General features: G+C 38.8%; 1 protein-coding gene across 6 annotated transcripts in view; it reads left to right on the forward strand.

Annotated features, from left to right (window-relative positions):
- The window catches only part of MYOM1 (myomesin 1), a 159477-nt gene that overhangs the window by 59472 nt on the left and 75574 nt on the right, over nucleotides 1-24431 (forward strand). For all 6 annotated transcript variants that reach the window (XM_059409283.1, XM_059409282.1, XM_059409286.1 and 3 more), the window contains 6 exons: nucleotides 7723-7815; nucleotides 9496-9584; nucleotides 9696-9758; nucleotides 13765-13929; nucleotides 16066-16227; nucleotides 22746-22887. In XM_059409283.1, the coding sequence (XP_059265266.1) occupies nucleotides 7723-7815; nucleotides 9496-9584; nucleotides 9696-9758; nucleotides 13765-13929; nucleotides 16066-16227; nucleotides 22746-22887 (714 nt within the window). The remainder of the gene's footprint in view (nucleotides 1-7722; nucleotides 7816-9495; nucleotides 9585-9695; nucleotides 9759-13764; nucleotides 13930-16065; nucleotides 16228-22745; nucleotides 22888-24431) is intronic.

A 24431-nucleotide genomic window follows, 5' to 3' on the forward strand; every position in this document is an offset into this window, starting at 1 on the left:
GATCCCTAAACTCTAAACTTTCCTGTTATATGTTATGAGTACCTGCCACAGACAGCGGAAGTACGAAAATGTTGGAGCCAACCTAAAGAGATGTTTTCTGTTTAATTCCCTGACACAGATATTTTGCATGCTGTTTTTTTATATTTAGGAGTGGAGGTAAATGCACCCTATGTTGCAGTGTAAATGCCACACGAATGTCATTGCCACCTGCAAAGGGCCTGATTCCTCCTTTCTTGTCCATTATCTCTGTTGGTTAGCCACCAGGCTAGGACTAACAGAGGTAACTGACAAAGAACACATTACAGTGAAAATTAAGTTTAAAAAAAATCAATTTACAAACTTTAAACTATAAAGGTATACTAATTTTTTTTTAAGTATAAACGTATACTATACGAAGCTAGGAATCAATCAGTCTTGGCCTCACCTTTCTCTGCAACTATGGATTTGCATATGTTGGCCCATGAAAAGGATAGTTCCTCTTAAGAAACTGATTACTTCTCACCTCATAAAAAAAAATCTAGACTTTCCAACCGAAATGTGTGAAGAGTAACAGATTTTCAGCTCTAAGAATTACTTGGTCAGTAAGACATTCCTCTTATGAATTAAACAAATAATTGGAGTCCTTAATCAAGTAGATATACTTATTACACAATATTCTTTTTTTTCTTTCTGCATTTTAGAAATTAGAGTTAAAGATGATTCTCAAAGGACACAAAGGAATTTCTGGGAGATAAATACTAATCTCTTAAGCAGTTGCTTATTTTGCTAAACATATAGCTGCTAAAATACAACACAATCATGCCATGTACCACTGATGTTGTTACTGAGCTAGAGTGATGTGTTTTCACAAAGGAAGAGCTCAAACTCTGTCAGAGATTAAATTCCTGTATTATGTTGTGTTGGCTGGAAAAGAAGGATTTTAAAAACAAGCAAAAAATATAAAAACTCCTTACAAAAATATGAGATGACTGAATTGTCAACTCTTTGAATTCTAGTTAAATTGAAAAATAGAAATACTGTCAATTTTCAGTTATTTTCATTAATGAAGCTGAAAATAGTATGATTGTCTCCCCAAATCTTTCATATCTGGCTTTGAAATACTTTTTTTTCTTAATATGGAACTATATGTCCCAGGGGCTCATTTTAAACCAAAAAGAAGACAGAGACATAAGATTTGTCTCAGGAATAATTGGGAAGCGATTCATTTACTGGAACAAGTCTTTTCAAGTTCCTGCACATCCTTTAGTGCTTGGAGAAGACAACTCCATTCTTTATAAAATTTTCTCCATAGGGATAGATCAGAGCATGTCGCAGAAAATCCAATTGCCTTGCAAGTCAAGTATAGGGTAAATATGAAAACAAGAGAACCAGTGGACCACTAAGAAAATAGTTAACGTACTTCAGAGAGTAAGATTTGCCCCTGGATAAAGCCTAAATTTAGATAGTCATCAAGCAGATAAGTGGAAATTAGCTATGGCAGTAAATAAGGTCAGATCCAGGTTTTGCAGGGCATGAAGCTCATACAAGTGGGGGACAGTCTTTACAAAAAAGAATGTTAATAATATAAATTAGGCAATGAGGCTTCAGGAGAACCTGGATAATGAGTGACCCTGAAGCTCCCTTGGCCTCCAGGTAAACCCTCCCTGGAGGTAAACTGTGTGTAGGATTAGTGTACCTTCCTGGGTATGCTGCCTTTTAAAAAATAATCATTCAGCGAAGCTCTAATTTACTTCGTAACACTGGTACAGAGTACCCAGTCTTCAATAGGCATTCAACCCCTCAATGAGCAGGGGACCCACAACCCAAGCACAAACCAAGGTTGTTGGTGAGTACTTTGCTGGCATTTGTGTCTTTTTATTACTCACCTGTAGCCTTCTGGGTCTGACACAGAGTACAAGTATGAAAGAAATAATTGGGAATGGCCTTCCTGAATAGAAGGAGGTAAATCACGGGAACAATTTTGTGATGATGCTTTCTGCATTTGTTCTGCCTCCCCTTGTAGCTGCTAGGTCCTTAGACATGTTTTTCAAGGGCATGTGTGCCTGGGCCCTGGCTTCCTTAGAGCCCTTTCCAAAGAGGGTTAAGTTCCAAGTTTCCACTAAGCACCCACGGGACATGGAAGTCCCTGAGGTCTAACAAATGATACGAACAGGCAGCAGCTGTTCTTTGGCCAGTCCCATGTACTGACCAAGTCCATCTAAATGGAACCTAGAGGTTACCCAGAAGCACTAATGACAGGAGCACATATCACTCATCAGGGCCAGGTGCAGAGAGGCCAAGGAGCACTGTCCGATTCCTAAGTCACTTTGAGAGCAGAAGGAAACCTGTTTATGTGTTGGGTCCAGGAGAGAAGTTAGTTACAAGATGGTTCTGCACCACAACAGTGAAGCTAGCTATCCTGAAGGAGGGCTTTGTCAACACAAAAGGAAACATATATATATATATATATATATATATATATATATAATAGATAATATATATATATGTTTATTATATATTTTTCACCATATATATATGGTAAAAAATGCTAAAGTTGTTTGACTTAATTTCATAGGCTAGATTTATATAATAAATCGTATAATAGGCTATATTTTGGTTTGAAAGAAGAGAAAAAAAATTTATGTTTGTATTTGTTTTACTTGCATAAAATAAACTTGGGAAGGATTCATAAGAACCCAAGGAGAACAGTATCTGTGGGAGTAAGCTGGATGGCAGACAGACATGTTTGAAGGAGACCATTCTTTGTGTACCTTTATACTTTCTGGTTCTTGAACCATATAAATGTATTGCCTATTTAGATTTTTTAAATTATAGGAAATAGGGAAGAAGAGAAAAGTTCTCTCTTAAAAAGGGAAGGAATTGAGTTAATTTTATACTTTTTAAAAAAAGATCCAGATTTAATTGGATTTCCAGTCCAAAGTCTAGATCAATTTTGTGAATGAAAATCTGGATTGTAATCTGTGGGGAGATTCATGCAAGCTCATTGGTTCAGTGTGTTGGTGTTAGTGAGTAGCAGTTCATTCATTTACTCACTCAACACCCATGTTTTTGGATCTGTCTGTGAATACGAGGCTAGATCATCAAGCGGGACATTTAAATACTTGTTTGGAATTCTTCACATTGCCCCTAGAGTTATTGCCAAAGAGACACTTAAATTTGTCATTGGGCATAAAAATAGTTCAAAACACTCAGGATAAAGTTGTATAAGAGATGTATTTCAGTAAGACTGTGGATATTTGGAAAAGTCTTATTCTGTTTTTCAAATTATGAGAACTTATAAATTCCATAATAGGATAATACATTGAATTTATTTATAAGATTAGAGTTATTCATGATATTATTTAAAGTTAGCTTTAATTACTACTGTATTATTTTTTGAAAACAACCTACATTTAAAATAGTTTAAAATTAAAATTATTTATAATTTACAATTACTTCCCAACATAAGGGCTTGGGGTTTTATTTTAGATTTTTCTTATTTAGTAAGTCCAAAGTCTAACCTGATGGGATAGATCTCTCTCAGCCAACTGGCTTTTAAAGTGGGTAATAGCTATTTATTAAAAATATGAAGTTGGATTCTAAGTAGTAATCAGAGTTTGTGGTGAGATTCAGCATGTTAAACATCATTTTGGCATGCATTGCTTGTTGATAGATAAAAGTCAGAATGAACCTTTTTGCTTGGCCATGCTCTACACTGCCAGAGAGCTTTCACTGTTTCCTTGTTGTCGAGTTAGCCCAAGATTCAGACATTTATTTGGGGGAACGAAGTCTGTTTTACACACATAAAGGAAGAATATTATTCTACAAATACAGTATAATGAGAGCTCTTTAACTAGTAAGTAGTTCATAAACTCTCCGTGAAAATGGTAAGGAAAATGGTGTACCTCTGAATATTCACGAGAATTTCAGAAGGCTTGGGGCATCTGGATTGCCTGGCATAGTCAGTTAAGATTCTGACTCTTGGATTTGGTTCAGGTCATGATCTCAGGGTCCTGAGATTGAGACCACATAGTCAGAGAGCTCCCTGCTCAGCAGGGAGTCTGCTCCACCCCCGCCCCCAACTGCTCCTTCTCCCACTCATGCACTCTTTCTCTCTAAAATAAATAAATAAATCTTTAAAAAAAGAAGAATTTCAGAAGCCTTTTGACAAATAATCCCAGAGTCTAGGTTACTCTCCAAAATTAGCCTCTGACTAGCCTGTTTGGAATTTCACTTTCCAGAAATAACAAGCTGTGAAGAATATACAGAGCAGGCCAAAAATCCTTCTTTTCTTCCCTGACCTCATACTGGAAGACAGGCAATCTCACAGTGACCCCAAACCTGAATGACTAGGTAAAGTTCTCGGAGAAAGAGAATTGCCTCCTAACTCAATCCTTGTCTGCCGCCTTACAACAGGCTTTTCTTACACTGACATCTGAAATTCCAAAGGAAAGACTAGGGGATCCTCAAAGTGTTGGGTGTTGTGCGCGTGTAAATTTTAAACCGACTTCTCGCGCCAGGTGGTCACATTAGAAAAGTCATGGGTATTTAGCTGGGGGAAGGAATGAAGGTGCTAAGTGGGGTAGTGCTGGAAAGCAAGGAAGGTGAAGCAAGCCCTGGGAGCTATAAGATTCTGTTTTAACTCAAAGTTTATGGAGATATGAACATCATTTTTGGTCAGAAGTCAAATTGAGTGTCACTAAATTGATTGCTCAAGCACCACTTGCCATAGCCTTTGGTGTTCTATTTCTCTCCTTATGCTAAAAAGAACTACGGAAAACCCCAGCTCATGCACAAACCTGAACAAGAGGGAGCTTTTGAGTCAAGTGTGAAATTCCTGAGACCAGCCTGAAGAACATGCCGATTAACTTGCTCTACCCTGTCATTCATCAAAATAAGGAATGTTTGAAATTAGGCGCACAGAGCAGATTTCTCCTTCTAGGCCATCTCTGCTCGAGTAGCCCTGTCTGCCTGGAGCTCTGTGATGAGATGGCCGGCCAAGGACGCTCTGGGGCTGGCAGGGAACGGCTAGCGCTTCTGCTGTGGGTGGGGTGGAAAGCTGTGCCTCCCCACCTGCCCCGCAGCTGTCATTCCTCAGCCTGTGCAACCCTCTCACTTCACAGCTGAGGGAACCAAGACACAAAGAGCCTCAATTTACTTTCTTGGCTTGTACTTATTTTAAATTATCCATATCATGAAGTACGTGTTTGTCGGAACTCTGTTCCTTCAGCCGAACATTATGAAGGCACAGTTAATCTATTGTTACACAATAATTCTGTTCAAGCCAATTTAACAAACACTGAGTGCCTAATATTTGCCCGTCCGTGACTCATCCTTCCTTGAGAGTGGGAATAAGTAGAATAAATATAGAGTAAATATGGATCAGACACTACCCCTGTCACAAAGGCAATGACAGCTTAATAGAAGAGACACCTATCCAACCATAATCTGATGAAGGTTCTATCTTGCAGCTTGATGCAAGTAACAATGGTATAGAGAGGCAGGAACAATTAATATTGTGTGGGATTTCAGGGAGGACTTTATTTAAGAAATGGCATTTGATCTGAACCTCGAAGGATGAGCTGGGATTTTGCTAGGTATAGGAGAATGGCACATTTTTAAAAGTACAGAAAATGAATATGTTTTAGGGACATAGCGTGTGTGTGTGTGCACGCGCTCGTGTGAGTGTGCAAGTTGGGGAGAAGAAGGAACTGACAGAAGATTATTTCCTTTCTTTCTTTCCCCTTTCACTACTTTCCTTGCTCCCAACCCTCGTTATAATCACTTACAGAAGTCTAACGAAATAAAATGCAGCTAACCAGAGAATATTTGGAAAATGGAAGCATCATATGTTGTCACAAGCTGGATGCTTGGGTTCAAATCTCAGTTCTGCTATCTAGCTGTGTGAACTGGGGCAAGTTACTTAACCTCTCCATGCCTTGGTTTCTCCATCTGGAAAATGATATTTAAAATAGTGCTATCTCAGACAGTTGTCATTAAGAATTGAATTTTCTTCTTCTTTTTTAAGATTTTACTTATTTATTTGAGAGAGAGAGAGAGATAGCAAGAGAGAGCACGAGCAGGAAGGTAGGGACAGAGGGAGAGGGACAAGCAGACTCCCACTGAGCAGGGAGACTTTTGTGGGGCTTGATACCAGGAGACAGGAATCATGACTTGAGCCGAAGGCAGACACTTAACCGACTGGGCTACCCAGGTGCCCAAGGATTGAATTTTCTTTTCTTTCTTTCTTTCTTTCTTTCTTTCTTTCTTTCTTTCTTTCTTTCTTTCTTTCTTTCTTTCGGGATTTTATTCATTTATTTGACAGAGATCACAAGCAGGCAGAGAGGCAGGAAGAGAGAGAGAGAGAGAAAGAGGAGAAGTAGGCTCCCTGCTGAGCAGAGAGCCCAATGCAGGAATCGATCCCAGGATCCTGAGATCCTGACCTGAGCCAAAGGCAGAGGCTTAACCCACTGAGATCCAGGCACCCTGTGAATTACCCTAAGTGCGTAAAACACTTAGAATCTTCCTTGGCTCATAGTAAATGCTCTGTCTCCATTGTGATTATTAGTGTTATTTACATTTTGCACATGAAGCAGGGCGTCTAAAGGGGAAACAAGTGAAATCTAGCTCTTCTTTTGGATGGAAAATGGCTTCAGCAGAAAAGCCTGGTCTGACTCCGTAGTCATTGGCTATTGAGGGCAAGAGGACGGGGTAAAGAATCAAGGTGCTACTTCCAGACTCAGGAGATGGTGTCTCAAGAGGGGTCCTTCCATGTAGGCCCACCGTCTGAGGGCTGAGAGGCTTAACCAGGAATAGGACAGCCAGAAAAAGGAAATCTCTCAGCTTTTATTTGTCAGACTTTTTCTTTCATGATTGGTATTTAAGTTCTTCCAAGCCAAGAGCCATGCTTGCTTTTAACAGAACAAAACACTTAAATACAAGAGCTTTCAATACAATGACACTGTTTTTAACAACAGGCTAGAATGTTAGTAGGAAGAATGTTTTGCTTTCATCCTACACAAGACAGCCAACAATAAAACCCCCAACACAAAGACTTCCTTCCTGTGTTGTCAACAGTGGACAAGTTTCTCTTTAGGTCTTTGATTAGAGTATAATATACACACACAAAATGTCCATATTACATATAAATGTAGAGCTTTGATGAGTTTTTGTAGACCACACACCTGCATCACCAGCACCCAAACATGAAACAAAAAATATCAGCCCCCAAGATGTATCCTCCATATCTGGGGTCTATACCCCAGGGAAATCACTCTCTTGACTTCTGACAGCAGTAATTTGGTCTTATATGATTTTGTACTTTATATAAATCAATCATTATACTATGTACTCTTTTTTAAAAGTTTTTATTTTTATTTTTTATTTATATGAGAGAAAGGGAAAAAGAAAGAAGTAGACTCCCTGTTGAGCAGGAGCCTGATGCAGGGCTTGATCCCACGACCCCAAGATCATTGCACCACATTGTTATAAACAGTCAATTTCTTCATGTAATTTTTGTGCTAGAGGAGAGGAAAGCACACTCATCAAGAAGTTTTATTGTATTTATAGTGTATTTTATTTAGTCTGCCGTAGATTTGTATTTATTGAACAGATGCTGCTGCTAACCTCAGTGTTGTGTTTACAGTTGTCCCTTCAAAAACTCAGAATCACTTGTGTGTGTGCTTCTAATCATAAAGCTATTTTTATTTCCACTTACTTTGCCTTGTTTCCATTGTCTCACAGGTATAAAAACCAGGTACCGATCAACATCCACGCAAACCCTGGAAAATATATTATTGAGAGTCGATATGGAATGCACACTCTGGAGATCAATGCGTAAGAGGATGCCGGGGTCCATGTGTGTCGCTTGACAATTACCTGGGGAGGCATCCCAGCAGTTAACTACCACTGTCCCCCTTTCTTCCCAATGCAACATGCTCACAAAGTGATCTTACATTTGAATTTAAAGATGATGAGAAAAAAAGTTCATTTGTACCTTTTAGCTTATCCTTTTATATAGTTCAGAGCTTTTCTTAGAAATTAGTGAGAAAATAATTTACATAAATAGGCATTTATATTTAATGATCCTTCCCCATTCCAAATCAATATTATCACCATCATCCTTTTTTGCCTTGAATCAGCAAAGGATGGAGAATGAGGTGAGTAGCAGTGAAAGGAAGCTGCACTGGGATAAATTCTCTCCTTCAGCTCCCCAGGAAGTGCAGGAAACTATGTACCAAGCCTATCAGACTACAGATGGAGGCAGGACTGGACATGGGATTTTTTAAAGCAAAATTCAAAGCAAAATTTAGAAAGCCAACCCCACATCAAAATTTCTGAGTCCTCAAACGTTTATTCTATCTCCTAATAGGGTTTTGAAACCCAAGCCTGGTTATGTAGATGAAGCAGTCCCACCATTTTCAGTTCACATGAAACCATGACATGCTGAGATGTCAAAGTAAAATTTATATCATTCTGATCAGAGCAGATGACACACGTGGTACTGGGTTTCAAGTAGGACCCTAGGGCCCTGGGACATTGGTCAAGCACTGACCTTGACCTAAAGGCACTTTAGTTCTGCCAGTTGGTGATACTACTGAGGCTGCAGAGAGCTACGTGGGTGCTTTATAATTAAATAGTTATGAGAAAGGCAACCATATTGTCCTTCCTGGAGTTCCATTGATGTCCATAAAATTTAAACGAGAAAGAATTTTTCACAAATGACACTAAATCCAGAAGGTCAACGAAGAACACAGACACTGGTTATGATGAGACACAAAGTGATCTGCTTTGAAATCTTAGCTTGTTCATCTCTGAGATCATTCTCTCTTTTACTCCATTATTAAACACATCCCAATTTCTTACAGGAACTTCCAGATGGCACTGCTATGTTGTGCTGTGGGCTGAAGCTCCAAGTATAACCTGAACCTTAGTTGAATTGAGAGATAAATACCATATTTGTACTTTGAAGCTACAACACCAAACCACACATTAGACAGATCCAGATCCAGTTCGTAGCTCAGGGAGGCTGTGGGAGTCCTGCAGGAGAGGCTGTGTCTTTCCCTCTCAGTTGTTGCCTCCAGAGTGAAACTACCCCCAAGGGAGGTCAGCAGGAAGGCTGTACCCCTGGGGTGCTCTGGAAGGTTATCTGCATGGCCAGACATTTTCTGCTGTTGACACCACTTTAGACTGGTCAATTGTTAACACTATTCATGCTGTAATGTACGTGCTCAACAGATTGTTGACATGGGGTGTTTTGGATATTTTAAATGAACCTGGGCTAGGGTCACAGTGGACTGTAGGTGTCCTCCTTCCACACTGTGCTGCTGGCCTGAAACTGTATTAGGTATCTTGTGTTATGTAAAATTCTGCAGGGAGCTGGATAGGGGTCAGCTTCATCAAAAGTCCCCCTGAGCCACATGCTGGTCAGTGATTTGCAGTGTGCTGTGTTAGCAAAGAGATCCTTGATAGAAGAGCTTGCAGCAGTGCTCACTCATCTCCATCTTGTCCTTTCAGATGTGATTTCGAAGACACTGCTCAGTACCGGGCCTCTGCGATGAACGTTAAAGGGGAGCTTTCAGCATATGCTTCAGTTGTGGTGAAGAGTAGGTTTACTCCCCATGTTTTATTCAAAGTGTATTTTTAAAATTTTTTTTCTCATGGCTAAAAAATAAATCAGGAAGCAAGTTCACGTGCATTTCTGCTTTCTTTTTTAGGATATAAGGGAGAGTTTGATGAGACTCGCTTCCGTGCTGGGGTTTCCACCCTGCCCCTCAGCTGTAAGTTTAAAAATATATTTGCTAAGTGTCATCTCTATTTAAAAGACAGCAGCATAAGCCATTCCACAATGCTGAAATAAAAGGATTATTATAATATATGCTAGTATGTGTACAATTGCTATTTATGTTGGGTTTTACTTTTTAGATTCTTTGGTTACTATTCTCTTTCTGAATATAACTGCTTCATTCCGGTTTTCTAAAAGCCCAGATATGATGGGCTAAAATGGCAAATGTTTTTAAGTCTTTCTGTGTTAACTGAAAAAGATCGTAACACAAACCTGGGTGGGTGATTTAACCATGCTCACTACACCTCCCCCCCCGCCCCACCCCATCCCAAGTCTGTCCCGTATCAGAGCGTCCAGGTAAGCATCACCTTCTGGAGAAATCCATGTATGACTCCCACTGCCACCCCCACATCTACTCAGTCAGGGTTGGGTTTCCCTGGTGAGACCACGGCACCTCTATCACGGCATCCACCACACTGAATGCTGTTAACTGGCTTACAAGCCACTTGAAGGCAAAGCTGGACCTTTTATCTCTAAACCCCAATTCCTGACACAGAATACAATGAAGGAATAAATAAGTACATTAATTTATGAAGTGAAACTTAAAGTGAAATCTAGGGGCATCTGGGTGACTCTGTTGGTTAAGCACCCAACTCTTGATTTCGGCTCAGGTCATAGTCTCAGGGTTATGAGGCCAAGCGCCATGTTGAGCTCCACACTGGGCATGGAGCCTATTTCTTAAGATTCTCTCTCACCCACTCCCTCTCCTTCTCTGAAAATAAATAAACAAACAAGTAAAATGTTGTCTAAATGTGCTTTAATAATAAACTATTAAAAATACTCTTTTTTTTAAAAAAAGTTTTTATTTATTTGACAGAGAGAGATCACAAGTAGGCAGAGAGGTAGGCAGAGAGAGAGGAAGGGAAGCAGGCTCCCTGCTGAGCAGAGAGCCCAATGCGGGGCTCCATCTCAGGACCCTAGGATCATGGCCTGAGCCGGAGGCAGAGGCTTTAACCCACTGAGCCACCCAGGCACCCCTATTAAAAATATTCTAATCTGTGGTAATTTGTGAACTTCGGTCATTTCACCTATGTCAGAACATCTTTTCATAGAAGCAATAAAAGTAAAACCCTTAAGGTTGTTCAAATAATTCGATGCTTTCAGGGGTCAGACCGAGAAAGGTAGCCAAGCCTGAACTTATTTTTCTGATTACTAAAAAATAAGTGATAGTTTTGAAAATGCTTGATGAAGATATTTTCTCATGTGTCAGTTTTTCACCTTTCTGGTTGGTTTGATCAATTTCATGGGATGGCTCCTAATTTTAATATTTCAAGTTTTCATCTTTGGTATCAATACCACGGGTGGTTGGGAGGCAATGATGGTAGGAGTGAAGAAGGAACACACCCCAAATCATGCTTTTCTCACATCAGTTGATTTATACTGAGATGGAATAGTTGAAAATTCTGAACCTATGACTGACCTTCCATTGTCCCTAAGACAGGTTTATTAATTATTTATTTTCAATCATCTGAATGTATCCTGCTCCTTCCCCTGCCATATCATCATCCATACTTCTTCCACTTCTCGCTTCTCCATCAAACCAGGCTCTAAAAGCCCAGCTCAACCTAACTTCTCTAACTTCTTAATCTTTCAGATCTTTCTCTGACTGGTCCCTGAATTGAGTGCAGTTGTTCCTAACAAAGAACAGAGGGCTTTTATTCATTTACCCAACTTATATATTATGTATCTGCTATGGCTAGTTATAGGTTTAGGTGCTTGGAGTATGCTGAAAAGTATCATAGATAAAGCTCCCTGCCTGTGGTTCTGTTTTAATAGTTATTATATACTGATCAGTTGTACCAGACAGCATACTAAGACATTTTGTTACATATAGTGGTTGTTTAACGCTCTCTCAAAGCCTATAGGTGTCTTTTATCTGTGCTGCACAGATGAAGAAATAGTTTTCAAGAGGTTAAATCATGAGGTAAGACCACACATAATGGTAGAGTAGGGACTTATAAGTTAGTCCCTCTAACTCTAAACCATATTCTTTTTTTTTTTTTTTTTTTTTTTTTTGGTGGAGTGAGGAGCAGAGGAAGAGGGAGAGAGAGAAGGGGAGAGAGAATAAGCAGGCTCCATGCCCATCACAAGCCCAAGGCTTGATCTCATGACCCCAAGACCATGACCTGAACCAAAATCAAGAGTCAATTTTAGTATATGTGCTGCCGAAGCGAGCACCCAAAATTGAGAGTCAGATGCTTAACTGACCAAGCCACTCAGGCACCCCTCTAAACCATATACTAAAATAGGAATTGCCATTTTCTGTAAAGGACTCCTGTAATTGTAATTTGTAAACTAACTAACTTGTAAATTATAAATACTTTAGACTTTGTGGGCCATATGGTCTTTGGCACAACTACTCAATGCCACCATTGCTACACTAAAGTCACCATAGACCGTAGGTAAATGAATGAGCATGGCTGTGTTCCAATAAAATCTTATTTATGCACATTGAAATTTGAGTTTCCTATGACTTTGCACATGTCACATCTTTGATTCTCTCTCAACCATTAAAAAATCAAAAAATTATTTCTAATGGTGCAAAGAAGGAGGCAGTCCAGATCCAGCTCACAGATTTGCCAAACCCTGATATAACCCATGTCTCTATTTTGTAACCCTTATCTCTACTCATAGGCAGCTTTGGAGCCCTCCTGGCCTCCCAGACAACAAAGTCTGATTGAATTGTTTCACTTTTGATCTCAGTGGGACATCATCATTTAGAAATTGAGTAGATGGAAACTGTGCTTCAAAGAGTTGTTTCACTCTTGGTTAGTGGCTGCCAGAGGACACACAGATTCAAGGCACTATCATGTATTGCTGGAGAGTACAGCTTCTGGAAACAGCCTGCCAGGGTAAATCCTGGCCCTACAGGGTCATTATGGGCAGTTAATTCGCCCTCCCTATGCTTCTGTTTCCCCACCTATAAAACAGAGAGATGAGAATGGAACTTACCCGAGAGAGCTATTATGAGGTTTGAGTTAATAGATATTTAACACTGGGAACAATACTTGGCACAAGTTGAACTCAATAAATTCTGGCTTGCATTTTCAAATTACTTCTAAGAGGCGTTAGGAAGAGAGATGAAATATCAGAGATGGGCCTAAATTCTAGAGTCAGGCAGTTATGGGTTTGAATTTCAATTTCACACATAATACCTTTGAAACCTGGACATTAGTTGTGTATTATTTTTGTGAACCTCTCCATTCTCATCTGAAAGAGAGGGAAAAAACATGTGCTGTGGGGTTTTTGTAAGGATTAGACAACATGTCAAGTTCAAGTATGTGGCATGGTAAACTGTTAACGAGTCATTTTCCCAAGCTCTTTCCCTTGAGAAAAGAAGAAATAAAACCTGGGAGGCTTTATGATGTAGGTATTCACTCAATCTGTAAGTAAGATATTTTTAAGAAAAATATTTTTTAAAGTCACAATATTATAAACTTTTCAGTTTAAAATTTCTTATAATTTTTTTTCTCACTCAGATCATTAAAGACACTGAAGCAAAGAATTTTTCCATTAAGTTAGAAAACTCTGTTTTTATGAGTAATTGATATGGCTGGTTTGTCTGGAGAGTACAGTGGCTGAGTTTTAAATGAACTAGGAATCTAAAAAGTACATATATTGTGCTAAGTATTTAAGTCTAACCTAAATGTGGTATTCACTTATATCCTGTGTGAGGTATTATGCCTGCCCCTTAAACCTTCCCCTTAAAATTCTATTCATTGCAACAATAAAAATAAATATTGAGCTTATCTGACCAATGAAGCAAGACTTTCCATTTCACATCATAATATATGGGAATGTGCCATGTACTTCTTTATAAGATTTAATTTTTGCCCAGATAACTCTTTTGATCAGTGTTTGCTGTGACCATTTATTAAAATGCTAGTGTCTCTTTGATGAGAAAAAACAAAATTACTAATGTTTGTTTTTGTTGTACCCAGTTGGTGTGACCCCTTATGGTTATGCATCCAAGTTTGAGATCCACTTTGATGACAAGTTTGATGTGTCTTTTGGAAGAGAGGGCGAGACAATGAGTCTAGGCTGCCGTGTAGTTATCACTCCTGAAATTAAGCACTTCCAGCCAGAGATCCAGTGGTACCGAAATGGTGAGCCTTTATGATGAATTCTCACTTAGGTTCTTATTCACCAGATGGGGAGCAAACGGGGCTTGGCACCAGAGCACGAGTGTCCATAGACCACAGACTTGTTTATCAGAACTGACAGAATCTGGACATTAGAAGGCATGACCTACTGGATGTTGAAAGAGTTTTTATACTTATATCAAAGTAGCAGGACTTTTGTAACATATTTGTGGAGGTTGTAATTTCTTATCACCAAGTAATCTGTGGAAAGGATGACAAAAAATGCACTTTTGTAAATTACTTATATATTCATTTTATAAGTTAATATTATTTCGTAAAATTAAGGGAAGTCCACTGAATCCATTGGGACTGTGGAGCATGCCCACTGACCCCTCAGCATGGTGGGCAGAGAGCAGTGTGCTCACTGAGCAGTTGGCCTGAACTTCAGTTGTGCACCGCAGTACCTGGAGCAGTCTGGAGCATCTGGGTCCAGACCGAAGCCAGTAATGGCAAAACCACTGTGAATGGGGGAACATGGCCCCAAGGGAAGAGGAGGAGCTCCAAGTGGGGGCAGCATGGGAACCTATAGTCGGAGCTTCCCAGCCTATCTGTCCTTCCCCAGAGCTCATTGCTATGCAGTCTGCACAAATACTAACTTACTGCCCTGAGCATCCGGACAGGAACTACTAGCAAGCAGGCAGTAAACTTTGTCAGCAAAATATTATAAAGTAAAAATCATGTAATAGAGACATTGCAGTAAAGTATATGAGGCAGTTGTTGGAATTCCGTAAAAAGAGTTTAGAATCCCTGGTTTTGAAAACTGCTATAAATGTACAGCAAATATTCAGAGGCTTAGAAATGTAAATTACATTTAAAGATTGTCACATTTGATGAAAAAGAACACTATTTTCATATAAAACTGTGAATGAAGCAGTATTCACAGGAAGATAATCTTAAAATTAATTTTTCCTTGTAATTGAAGATACAGTGATAGAATGCATGAACTGACACATGGATTATAAACAAATCATTTTCAGCCTCTTGTATACCTTCCACAATTTACTGAATATGATAGAGAAAAATATCAAAATATTATTATGTAAAATTACATTTAAAATTAAACTCAGACTTATGTGAAACTGATCTACATAAAGTCAAATTTTCTTAGAAATTTTGTCCCCTAAACATCATTAACTCTAGAGTACTAAAATTTATATTTTGAAATAATGTACCAGAAAGTTAACCAATGTAAATGTCACAAGAATTTATCTATATAATTCTCTATAGTATAAAACTATATAATATTTTAAGTATGTAATATCCTAATAGCTATAGTAATAGTTGCATCAGCAGCAAGATCCTTCTCAAAATTAAAAATTATCAATTAATTTCTGATCTTGAATTTGCAAAGAGTGACTGACTGAGGTTACTTTTTTTTTTTTAAGATTTATTTCTTTATTTGGGGGGAGGGAGTAGTGAGGGGAGGGTCAGAGGAGGAGGGAGAGGAACAAGCAGACTCTGCCTGAGCACTATTGTGGGGCTCAATTTCATGACTCTGAGATCATGACCTGAGCAGAACTCAAGAGTTGGCCACTCAACCGACTGAGCCACCCAGGTGCCCCTCAATTATACTGAGTTAAAATGAAGTTGCTGAAAGTATAAATCTGATGACCTACTTGAAAAGCAAGCCTGAAATATCTTATCAATCAAGCTATTGCATTAATAAAAATTATTTTTGTATATAAAACTTATTGTGAGAAAATATTTTTTTGCCATTTGTGTTACCCCAATTATATTTTATATAGAGTAAAATATTTTTGGAGGAAAAAGCCTTATATATTAGTGTCTGTAATTGTATTTTTTCTCTGCTTTTTGAACAGGGGCTTTGCAATTTCATTTTGCACTGGACCCTGCCGATTATGTATTTGGCCCTGGTCCCTTCGCTTCTGATATAGTATTTTTTATCAATGTAAGCATGGCAGAATGGCTCAAATCCCTAGAGACTTCTACTGACAGTAGACTGAAGAGCTTTCAGTATGGAAGAAGAGGGAGAGCGAGAGGGAGGGAGGGAGCCAAAGAGGGGGGGGGGAAGGATGGGAAAGGAAGGGAGCAATGGAGGGAAAACTCAGTTAATTTTCTTACTTTTAAAAAAATTTCCAGGAGCACCTATTTCTTCATCCAAATGGGTGCAAACACTTTCGAGTGGAGATCGAGCGACACTGACATTTTCTCATCTCAACAAAGAAGATGAAGGCCTCTACACAATCCGTGTACGAATGGGAGAATACTATGAACAATACAGCGCTTATGTCTTTGTTCGAGGTAAGGCCCAGCAAAAAGCAGAACACCCAAGAAGGTTTAAAACACGGAGGCCAAGTCAATCTATCCAAACATGGCTTTTGTAAGATGAAAGAGCCATTTGAAAATTCTTCCAGAATACATGGCATAGAGTTGTTAACTTCCAATAAAATTAGAACTCCTATAAAAAGGTTAATCCTGAGGCACCAACCCAAAGCTACCAGAGCCAGACTGTGTTACTGTCAAGGATTTTCAGGATTCTATCCTCAGTGAATTACCAGTGCAGCTCTTTACAGGTGTTAGAGTAGAGATGCTCTATCCCAACAATACAAAAAGCCATTTCAATTTACCGAAGCTGCCATAAAAGAGTGGTGGGCTACGGGGGACTTACTCTTTAATATCTATTCCAGGGAGCCATTTCATTATTTCACTCCAGACCCCTTTTTTATAGTTTCAACTTTAATGAACTAGGAAACAGGGTGCTACAACTTAATCCTTAAGGCAAGCTGTGTGATTTTAGGAGTCTTTCTTTGTTCACCTGTGTCTTGAATGGTTTGGCTCTCTACAAGTGGGGATATTATTTCTACATGGGATCGCAGGGCATCTGTAAGACCATTGACACTTCCAGGCAGCAGGCCTGTTATGTGTTCTCTTCTGTGCTGTTAGTCAGGTGTGGCCACAAGAGGGGACACAGGAGAAGATCGGGAAAATAAAATTTATTGCACTTATGGAAGGAGCAGAGGGAGGTGAGACCTTAGGCCATGACTTTTATTGACGTTTCTGTGGGAAAGGGGAGGCAGGGCAGGATAAACAGTTTAGGATTGGCTAGTTTGAATCATTTTGGTAGACTCTAAGCTATAGGCTTGGTCCCTAGCAGCCTGCTCCCTGGCAGGTGTGGCCTCCTAGGGTGTGCAGGCCAGATGGAGGAGGCACAGCTCTGGATTGGTAGTTTGCTTATCAAAGGCCGGCTCCTGGCTGAGTGGCTGCTATCTCTAAGAATTGGCTAGCCCTGGGTGTGTGTGGGGGAGGGTAGTGCCTTCGCAGTCAGAAAAGCTTTTAAGGTGTCAAAACATCATAATATACAGAAAACTAAAGTATAAACAATATAGGAGACTTATTAATTTTTAAAAAATCTTTTGTGTACTAAAGAGAATCATAAACTCATAGGAATTTTGATCAAAATGGAACTTTAGAGGTCAGGTGTCCTTAACTGGGATCCACAGACTCTCAAAGGGTCTGATTAAAATTGTATTTCAATATATTTAGTTTCTTTGGCAATCTCATGTATGTTATTTTATGCATTTGGAAGCATTATTTCAAGAAGGGGCCTCTAGACTTCGTCAGTCTGCCAAAGGATGGCTCAAAAAAGTTAAGATTCCCATTCTAGTCAAATCCCTTAATTTTAAGATGCAGAAACTGAGGTTCAGAAAAATAAAGTGATTTACCAAAAAAAGCCTCACGGTTAGTTAAAAGCAAAAGTGGATCTAGGATACAGGTCTTCTGATGCCTAACCTAGGATTTTAATTAGGCTAAGCTGATGAAACAAAAAAGCTTATTTCTCCCCTATGTCTATCAATTCAGAAATAGGGGCGTGGTTCAGAGTCCCAGGTCCCATCTACATTGTTATTCCATGGTCCCCATGGTGCTATCCTGTGTTCTCATCCCAGCCTATGGGAAAAGGGAGAGAGGAAGTGGATGGGGACGTGCAGAGTTGTACACATCACTTCTGCATGGTGAACACTTAGCACATGCACATCTCACAGTGAGGGAAGCTAGGGTGTCATGTGTCCAGCTGAGTGGCCATGTTGCCTACTGAAGCTGGGGCTTCTAGTACTAAAAGGAAAATGGATACTGGGAATGGTTAGCAGCACCCCCCCCCCCCCCCAGGGAACAGTAGTAATTGTGGAATTCTGTCCTAGAACAACTGATAAAGATACATGAATATTAAAGAGAGAGAGAGAGACATGAATATGTACATCATCTGAAAATGTTTTAGACTTTCTACAACACAAAAGTATTGTGGGCAAAGTCAGATGTCATGGTGTTAGCCTCTGGATAAATCACGTGAAGACAAATACGCTGAAACTCATCAGCGAGTAAGTTTATGTAGACAAACCACCTGGAAAAATCTGGTTAGATAAGGACTGTATCTCTGGTGATTCAAGAAAAAAACCTTAATTACTTATGCCTTGGCGATTCTTTCATGGGCTTTGTCTAGAAACTCTGATACAGTCTAGGTTTTCTCAGTAACATTTCTCCATGCCTATATCCAGAATTGTGGCTCTCCACCAGATTTAGAGCAGGCTTCACATTATTGACTATAGACAGAGAGATGGCATCGAAATTTGAAATTTATACTTAAGCTAGTTTTCAAATCTACAAAATAAGGAAATGGAAAGATTCTAAAATTGATCAGTTTAGGGTAGAGACCAACAAGTGGAATTGCTGGGTCACATGTTAAATTTGTGTTCGACTTTTTAAGAAATTGCTAACATGTTGTTTTTTGGGTTTTGTTTCGGTAAAGATTTCTTTTTAAGTGATCTCTATACAAAATATAGGGATTGAAATCACAACCCCCAGATCAAGAGTCGTATGCTCCACCACCCTGGCCAGCCAGGCACCCCAAGAAATTACCATTTTGTTTTAAAGGACACTTTATGTGTTTTATATAAACTTATGTGAGAGAACTGAGAAGATAAATGGGAAGGACAAAATTGGAAAGATAAATTTCAGTAATTGCTTTGTGAATTTAAGAACTTTTAGAAAAAAATGTCACTTATAAGTTTATTTTAAATGATATATTTTAGATTCTTTTTTTTAAAAAAACCTTTATTGAAGTATACTTGATAAACTGAAAGATCCACCTATGTTGAGTAGACAGTGCTTTAGAGTATTTACAGAGGGTGCAGTCATCACCTAGCATCCGTTTAAGAACATTTTCATCACCCCAGAGGGTTTTCTTTGCCCATTCCACACTGTCATTCCCAGACCAGCCCATAGGCAACCACCAGCTTACATTCTGTCTCTGTTTGCCTTCTTTGGACATTTCTGGATATGGTATGTGGAATTTTATATCTCTCTTCTTTCAGTAAAACATCTATTTTGAGGTTCGTTTATGTTATAACACATTTTAACAGTTTGTTCTTTTTTATTGCTAAGTACTATTGCAATGTATGGAGAAGACTCTTTTGGTCCATCCATTCACCAATTGGACAGTTGGATTGTTTCTACTCTTTGGCTATGATGAATAATTCTGCTATGAACATTTATGTTCATATTCATGGATGTATGTTATTATCTCTCTTGGGGAGAGACATATAAGTGGAATTACTGGGTCATATGTTAAATTTAAGTTTAACCTTTTAAGAAAGTGGTAACATGTTGGGTATTTTGGTAAAAATTTTGTTTTTAAGTAATATCTACACCCAACTTGGGGCTCAAACTCACAACCCCCTGATCAAGGGTCAGATGTTCCACCACCTCAGCCAGCCAGGAATCCTAAGAAATTACCGGCATATTTTAAATGACACTTTGTGTGTTTTATAAAACTCTGTATACATTGAACTGCATGACGCCATTTCAGTGCATTTTTAGAGCTCAGATGTTTTTGCTGCTCAGAAAATAGCTTCTGAACTAGAATGATCAGTGTACAAAGCACCGTGTGTCTGCAGAAACCCATTCCAGAGATGCACATATTTTATTATATAGGTAGTATGTGTTCTTTGTAAAAAAAAAAAAAAATTAGATCATGTAAATAAGCAAAGAAAAAAAAGAAGAAAGAGAAAAGCTATTCCAATGTTATTATTTTATTACATATTTTTCTAGACTTATGTATTTTGTATATTCTTTCCTCCTCTACCCCTTCCACTGCATGGAGGGAGAGAGATGATAAAGTGGTAAAGGACAGGCTAGAAATGTCTTGAAAAAACAATTACAAATGACAAATAGATGAAAAGGTATTCACTAGTAATCAAAGAAATGAAAATTGAAATGATGTAACATTTTTATCATATTGCAAAGATTTAAAGGATTTTTAAAATCCACTGGGATAAAGGAATGAAGGGAATAGCACTCCTGTCCATTGCTGGTATCAATTGTTTCAACATTTCTCAGGATGTTTGCTACTATGTATCAATAGAGCACATCCATCAGTTCTAGTTCTAGGAACTGAAGTGGGCAAAGGTAAGAAAAATGTATTGGGAAAAACTCGAAGAAATCTAGATACCTACCCATGGGAGTTATAAAATAAAGTATAATAAATGCTCCATGTAAACAACAGAATACCACACAGCAGTGAAAACAAATGGTGTATATCTATTCTTACTGATATGGAAATACATTAACATGAAACTATATAGTCCAATCTTGTTTTTATTTTAAAAACAATCACTTTTGAGCTTATAAATATAGAAAAAAATCTAGAAAAATCTAGGCCAGTATGTTAGTAGTCGTTGTCTCTGAATTATGAAATTAAAGAGGATTTTAACATATTTTTTGATTATCACTTTTTATAAGAAAACACTGCTTTTATACTAAAGAGAATAGAGTTACTTATATTTCTAAAAAAGTTATTATTGGCTTGTGTCAGAAGGCAAAATATAGAGTAGCAGTCTAATCTTTTACACAGTTAATCAAAAGTACAAAAGTTTTGCTTTTTGGAGGGTTGGGAAAAAGGACACGGGCTAGGAAAAGGCCTGCCGCTGGCCAAGTGGGAGCAGTGGTCAAGCGTTCTCCAGCAGCTGCTGAGAGCCAGGAGCACAGATGTGTCCCAGCATAACACAGTATCTGGATTTGGCTTCCAGCAGCTCCTACACAGAACCTGTTTTTAGAAAGACTGTTTAGCTTACTCTAAGAATGGCATGGGCCAAGCAATGTTATAAATATGCTGAAAAATGGTTCCCTGGATTCCTACTGTCTGCCATGCTCTGTTACATACTATGGATAGTCTGAACCAGGGATTCCTTGTTGTTACATTTTGGGACTGTAGCAAAAGAACATGGATGGAGGTTGCCAGCTGTCTCCTCCCAACTGAGCGGCTTTCTAGCATCCTTCTTCTGTCACTTGAGGCCTATTAACCTCAGCATCTCTACCCCTTTCTAGTTCTGCTCTAACTTCACCATTACTAGGTTCTCCCCCCCCCCCCAATCCAGTGCTCTCAAACCCTAGAAGGGAAGAATTTTCTTTCCACCGAAACGCTCGCTTTTAGGGTCCATGATTTAGTTATGTTCTCATATAGTACTTATGCCAGAGAAGTTGCCTAAAACACTTTCCTACAGGTTCGTGGGGGCAAGAGACAGAATATTCAAAACCAAAGTGATTTGAGCTCCTCACAGGCAGTGCAAACCTATCCCAAATTCAAAGTGCACAAATATTTCTGCCTTAATATCAAATGGCTTAGTAATTCATAAGAGTTACAGAAGTATATAGCTCATTATAAAAGAAAAGTGTTTATACAGTCAACAGAAGTGTTTTCCTTGAGATGAGTGGTTCCAACACGTCGCAGCCTCCTCTCCGGCCAACTGCAGTTATGAAGAAGGGGACCAGAGGTCAGGAGAAATTGGCAATGTGAACCCCACCTCCAGGAACCCTGCCTCTCACTGAAAGGGTTATTGACCGATTATTTTCATCCCCCTTGGCTCTCCTCCTGAAAACATCCCTGGTTCACTCATTTAGCTGTGCCTGAAGACACTGCTGAGGAAACCACTGTCAGAGGATCTCATTTCATAAACAGTCACTGCCCTCTCTTGTATAATCCTTAACTTGTACTAAACTCTGATAAACTAAGCTCAGATGTGGATATTGCATCAGAATTCCTTTCGCAAGTGTCTCCAGTCTGGGAACAAACATTTGATTAAAGTGAATGTTTTCCTTTCTCTCCCAAAATGGGAGTGACCAGCAGAGGGAAGGGCGAAGCTTCATGGTTTTTATTTGTTCCCCTTCAGAGAGGTTGGTATTTCTGAGTAACACTGTATGCTAGATATCTTAAGAACAGACTTTCTGGCTCAGCTTCCCTTAAGACTTTTCTGCTAGTGGTTCCTATATCTCCATATTTATTTCCTTTATTTTTTATTTTTAAAAAAGATTTTATTTATATTTGACAGAGAGAGAGAGGGAGAACACAAGTAGGAGGAGCAGCAGAGGGAGGAGGAAAAGAAGGCTGTCCACTGAGCAAGGAGTTGATGCAGAGTTCAATCCCAGGACCCTGGGATCATGACCTGAGCTGCAGGCAGATGCTTAACTGACTGACTCCCGGGCGTCCCATATTTATTTTCCTTTAAAACATTTTGGGCAGGCGAAGGCCATGAGGCAAAGGTCATGGATTCTTTTTAGAGCCCTTTCTAACATAATGTTCTTTGTACTGATGATGAAAAGCACACATTGTCATGTTGGTAAGCAAATTCTAAGACCAGAACTTGCTCTGCTTGGGCCAAAGATGTAGCTACTATGGGTGTGGTAAGAAATGTGTGCACTAAGCTGGGGATCGCTTGACTGTGATAGATCTTGTCTGAGAGGTTTAAAGGGATCCTTCTGTACCTCCACAGACGCTGATGCAGAGATCGAAGGAGCTCCAGCCTCTCCCTTGGACGTGGTGTGCTTGGATGCCAACAAAGATTATATCATTATCTCTTGGAAACAGCCAGCTGTGGATGGAGGGAGTCCTATTCTGGGATATTTTATTGATAAGTTAGTACTTAGTCTAGTTCCAGTTTGAGTGATTTAGTCATAGAGATGCATGCTTGACTTCTTCCACCATTTCTACATGAAATATTTTATATTCTGATCTCCTCCTCTTTCTCTCTCTCTGTCTCTTGCACACACAACCCTACCTATTGACCTAAATTCCAAAGATAATTTTTGAATTTGACTACCAATACGAGTCACTTATTTGGCAAGAATGCTATGAATGTGTAGACCTTTTAAGAGGCCACTTTGGAAACAGCTTGTGTCCAATATATTTAATGTCTACATTCCTAGTATGCCAGTAATTTAAAAATATTAAATAATTGAAAGAATAATACTTTAGGAATATATATATATATATATATTTTTTTAAAGAATTTATTTATTTATTTGACAGAGAGAGATCACAGGTAGGCAGAGATGCAGGCAGAGAGAGAGAGAGAGGAGGAAGCAGGCTCCCTGCTGAGCAGAGAGCCCAATGCGGAACTCGATCCCAGGACCCTGGGATCATGACCTGAGCTGAAGGCAGTGGTTTAACCCACTGAGCCACCCAGGCGCCCCTACTTTAGGAATATTAACAAAAACTTATTTATTTCATAGGGTGTGGTTTCAAGTTAGACAAAGAAATAACAAATATCAATAGTATTAAATTGTGTTCTTTCTACAATTTTTTCTATTTACATTCTCTAAAACTTAGAACCTCTGATATTTATAGTAACTGGGTCTTACACATTAATTATCCAGTGAATTTGGACAATACAGACAACAAATTTAGATTATCAACCTAAATACATTATTATCTGACTTAGTTTCTATTCAAATAGTTGCTCCAATTCTCTTCCATTTTTCAGTAATAGAATCTAATTGTAGAAACCACTAGGGACAAATAATCTGTGCCACTGTGGTACAACAGGTTTGTACCAAGGTGTATTAAGCCAAATATTTATGGTAATAAGTAAATATATGCCCATTGGGCTCAATACCATCCAGAGAAATTTTTATAATAAATCCTATACTATTTAACCCTATACTAAATACTTCCACTTTATTTTGTCATTCAGTAATGATGACCTGTGAAGTTTTTGGTAGATTTTTTTTATATCCTTAGAGACTGCTTTATTGTCTTTGGCAATTTCCGAGGGATCTGCAAACTTAATCAGTGTAAGACAAGGGACAATCAGAAGTCCATTTTGCTCTGTCACAATAAAAAATAACCATATTGCAGCTAATATTTATTAAGCATTACCAATGTGCATGACACTGTTCTAAATACATCACATATATTAACCATTAACCATAACCACCATTTGAAAGGTAGCTACTCTTATCATGAGTAGGAAACAGTTGCTGGCCCAAAGCCACATGCTAGTGAGAAAACAGTAAGTTACCTAAAGTCCCACAGGTAGTAAGTAGCAGAACTAGAATTCAAATACCAGCCTGGCCATGTATTTGTGTTTCTTTCTGCTCCAAAATGCTGTAGATATCTCCAGAGCAGCTACGTTCCCCCCTTTCTTTCTGCCCACATGAGGGTTGGGAAGCACACTAGA

The sequence above is a fragment of the Mustela nigripes genome, chromosome 8 (genome assembly GCF_022355385.1).
Source record: "Mustela nigripes isolate SB6536 chromosome 8, MUSNIG.SB6536, whole genome shotgun sequence".
NCBI classification, from domain to species: Eukaryota; Metazoa; Chordata; class Mammalia; order Carnivora; family Mustelidae; genus Mustela; species Mustela nigripes.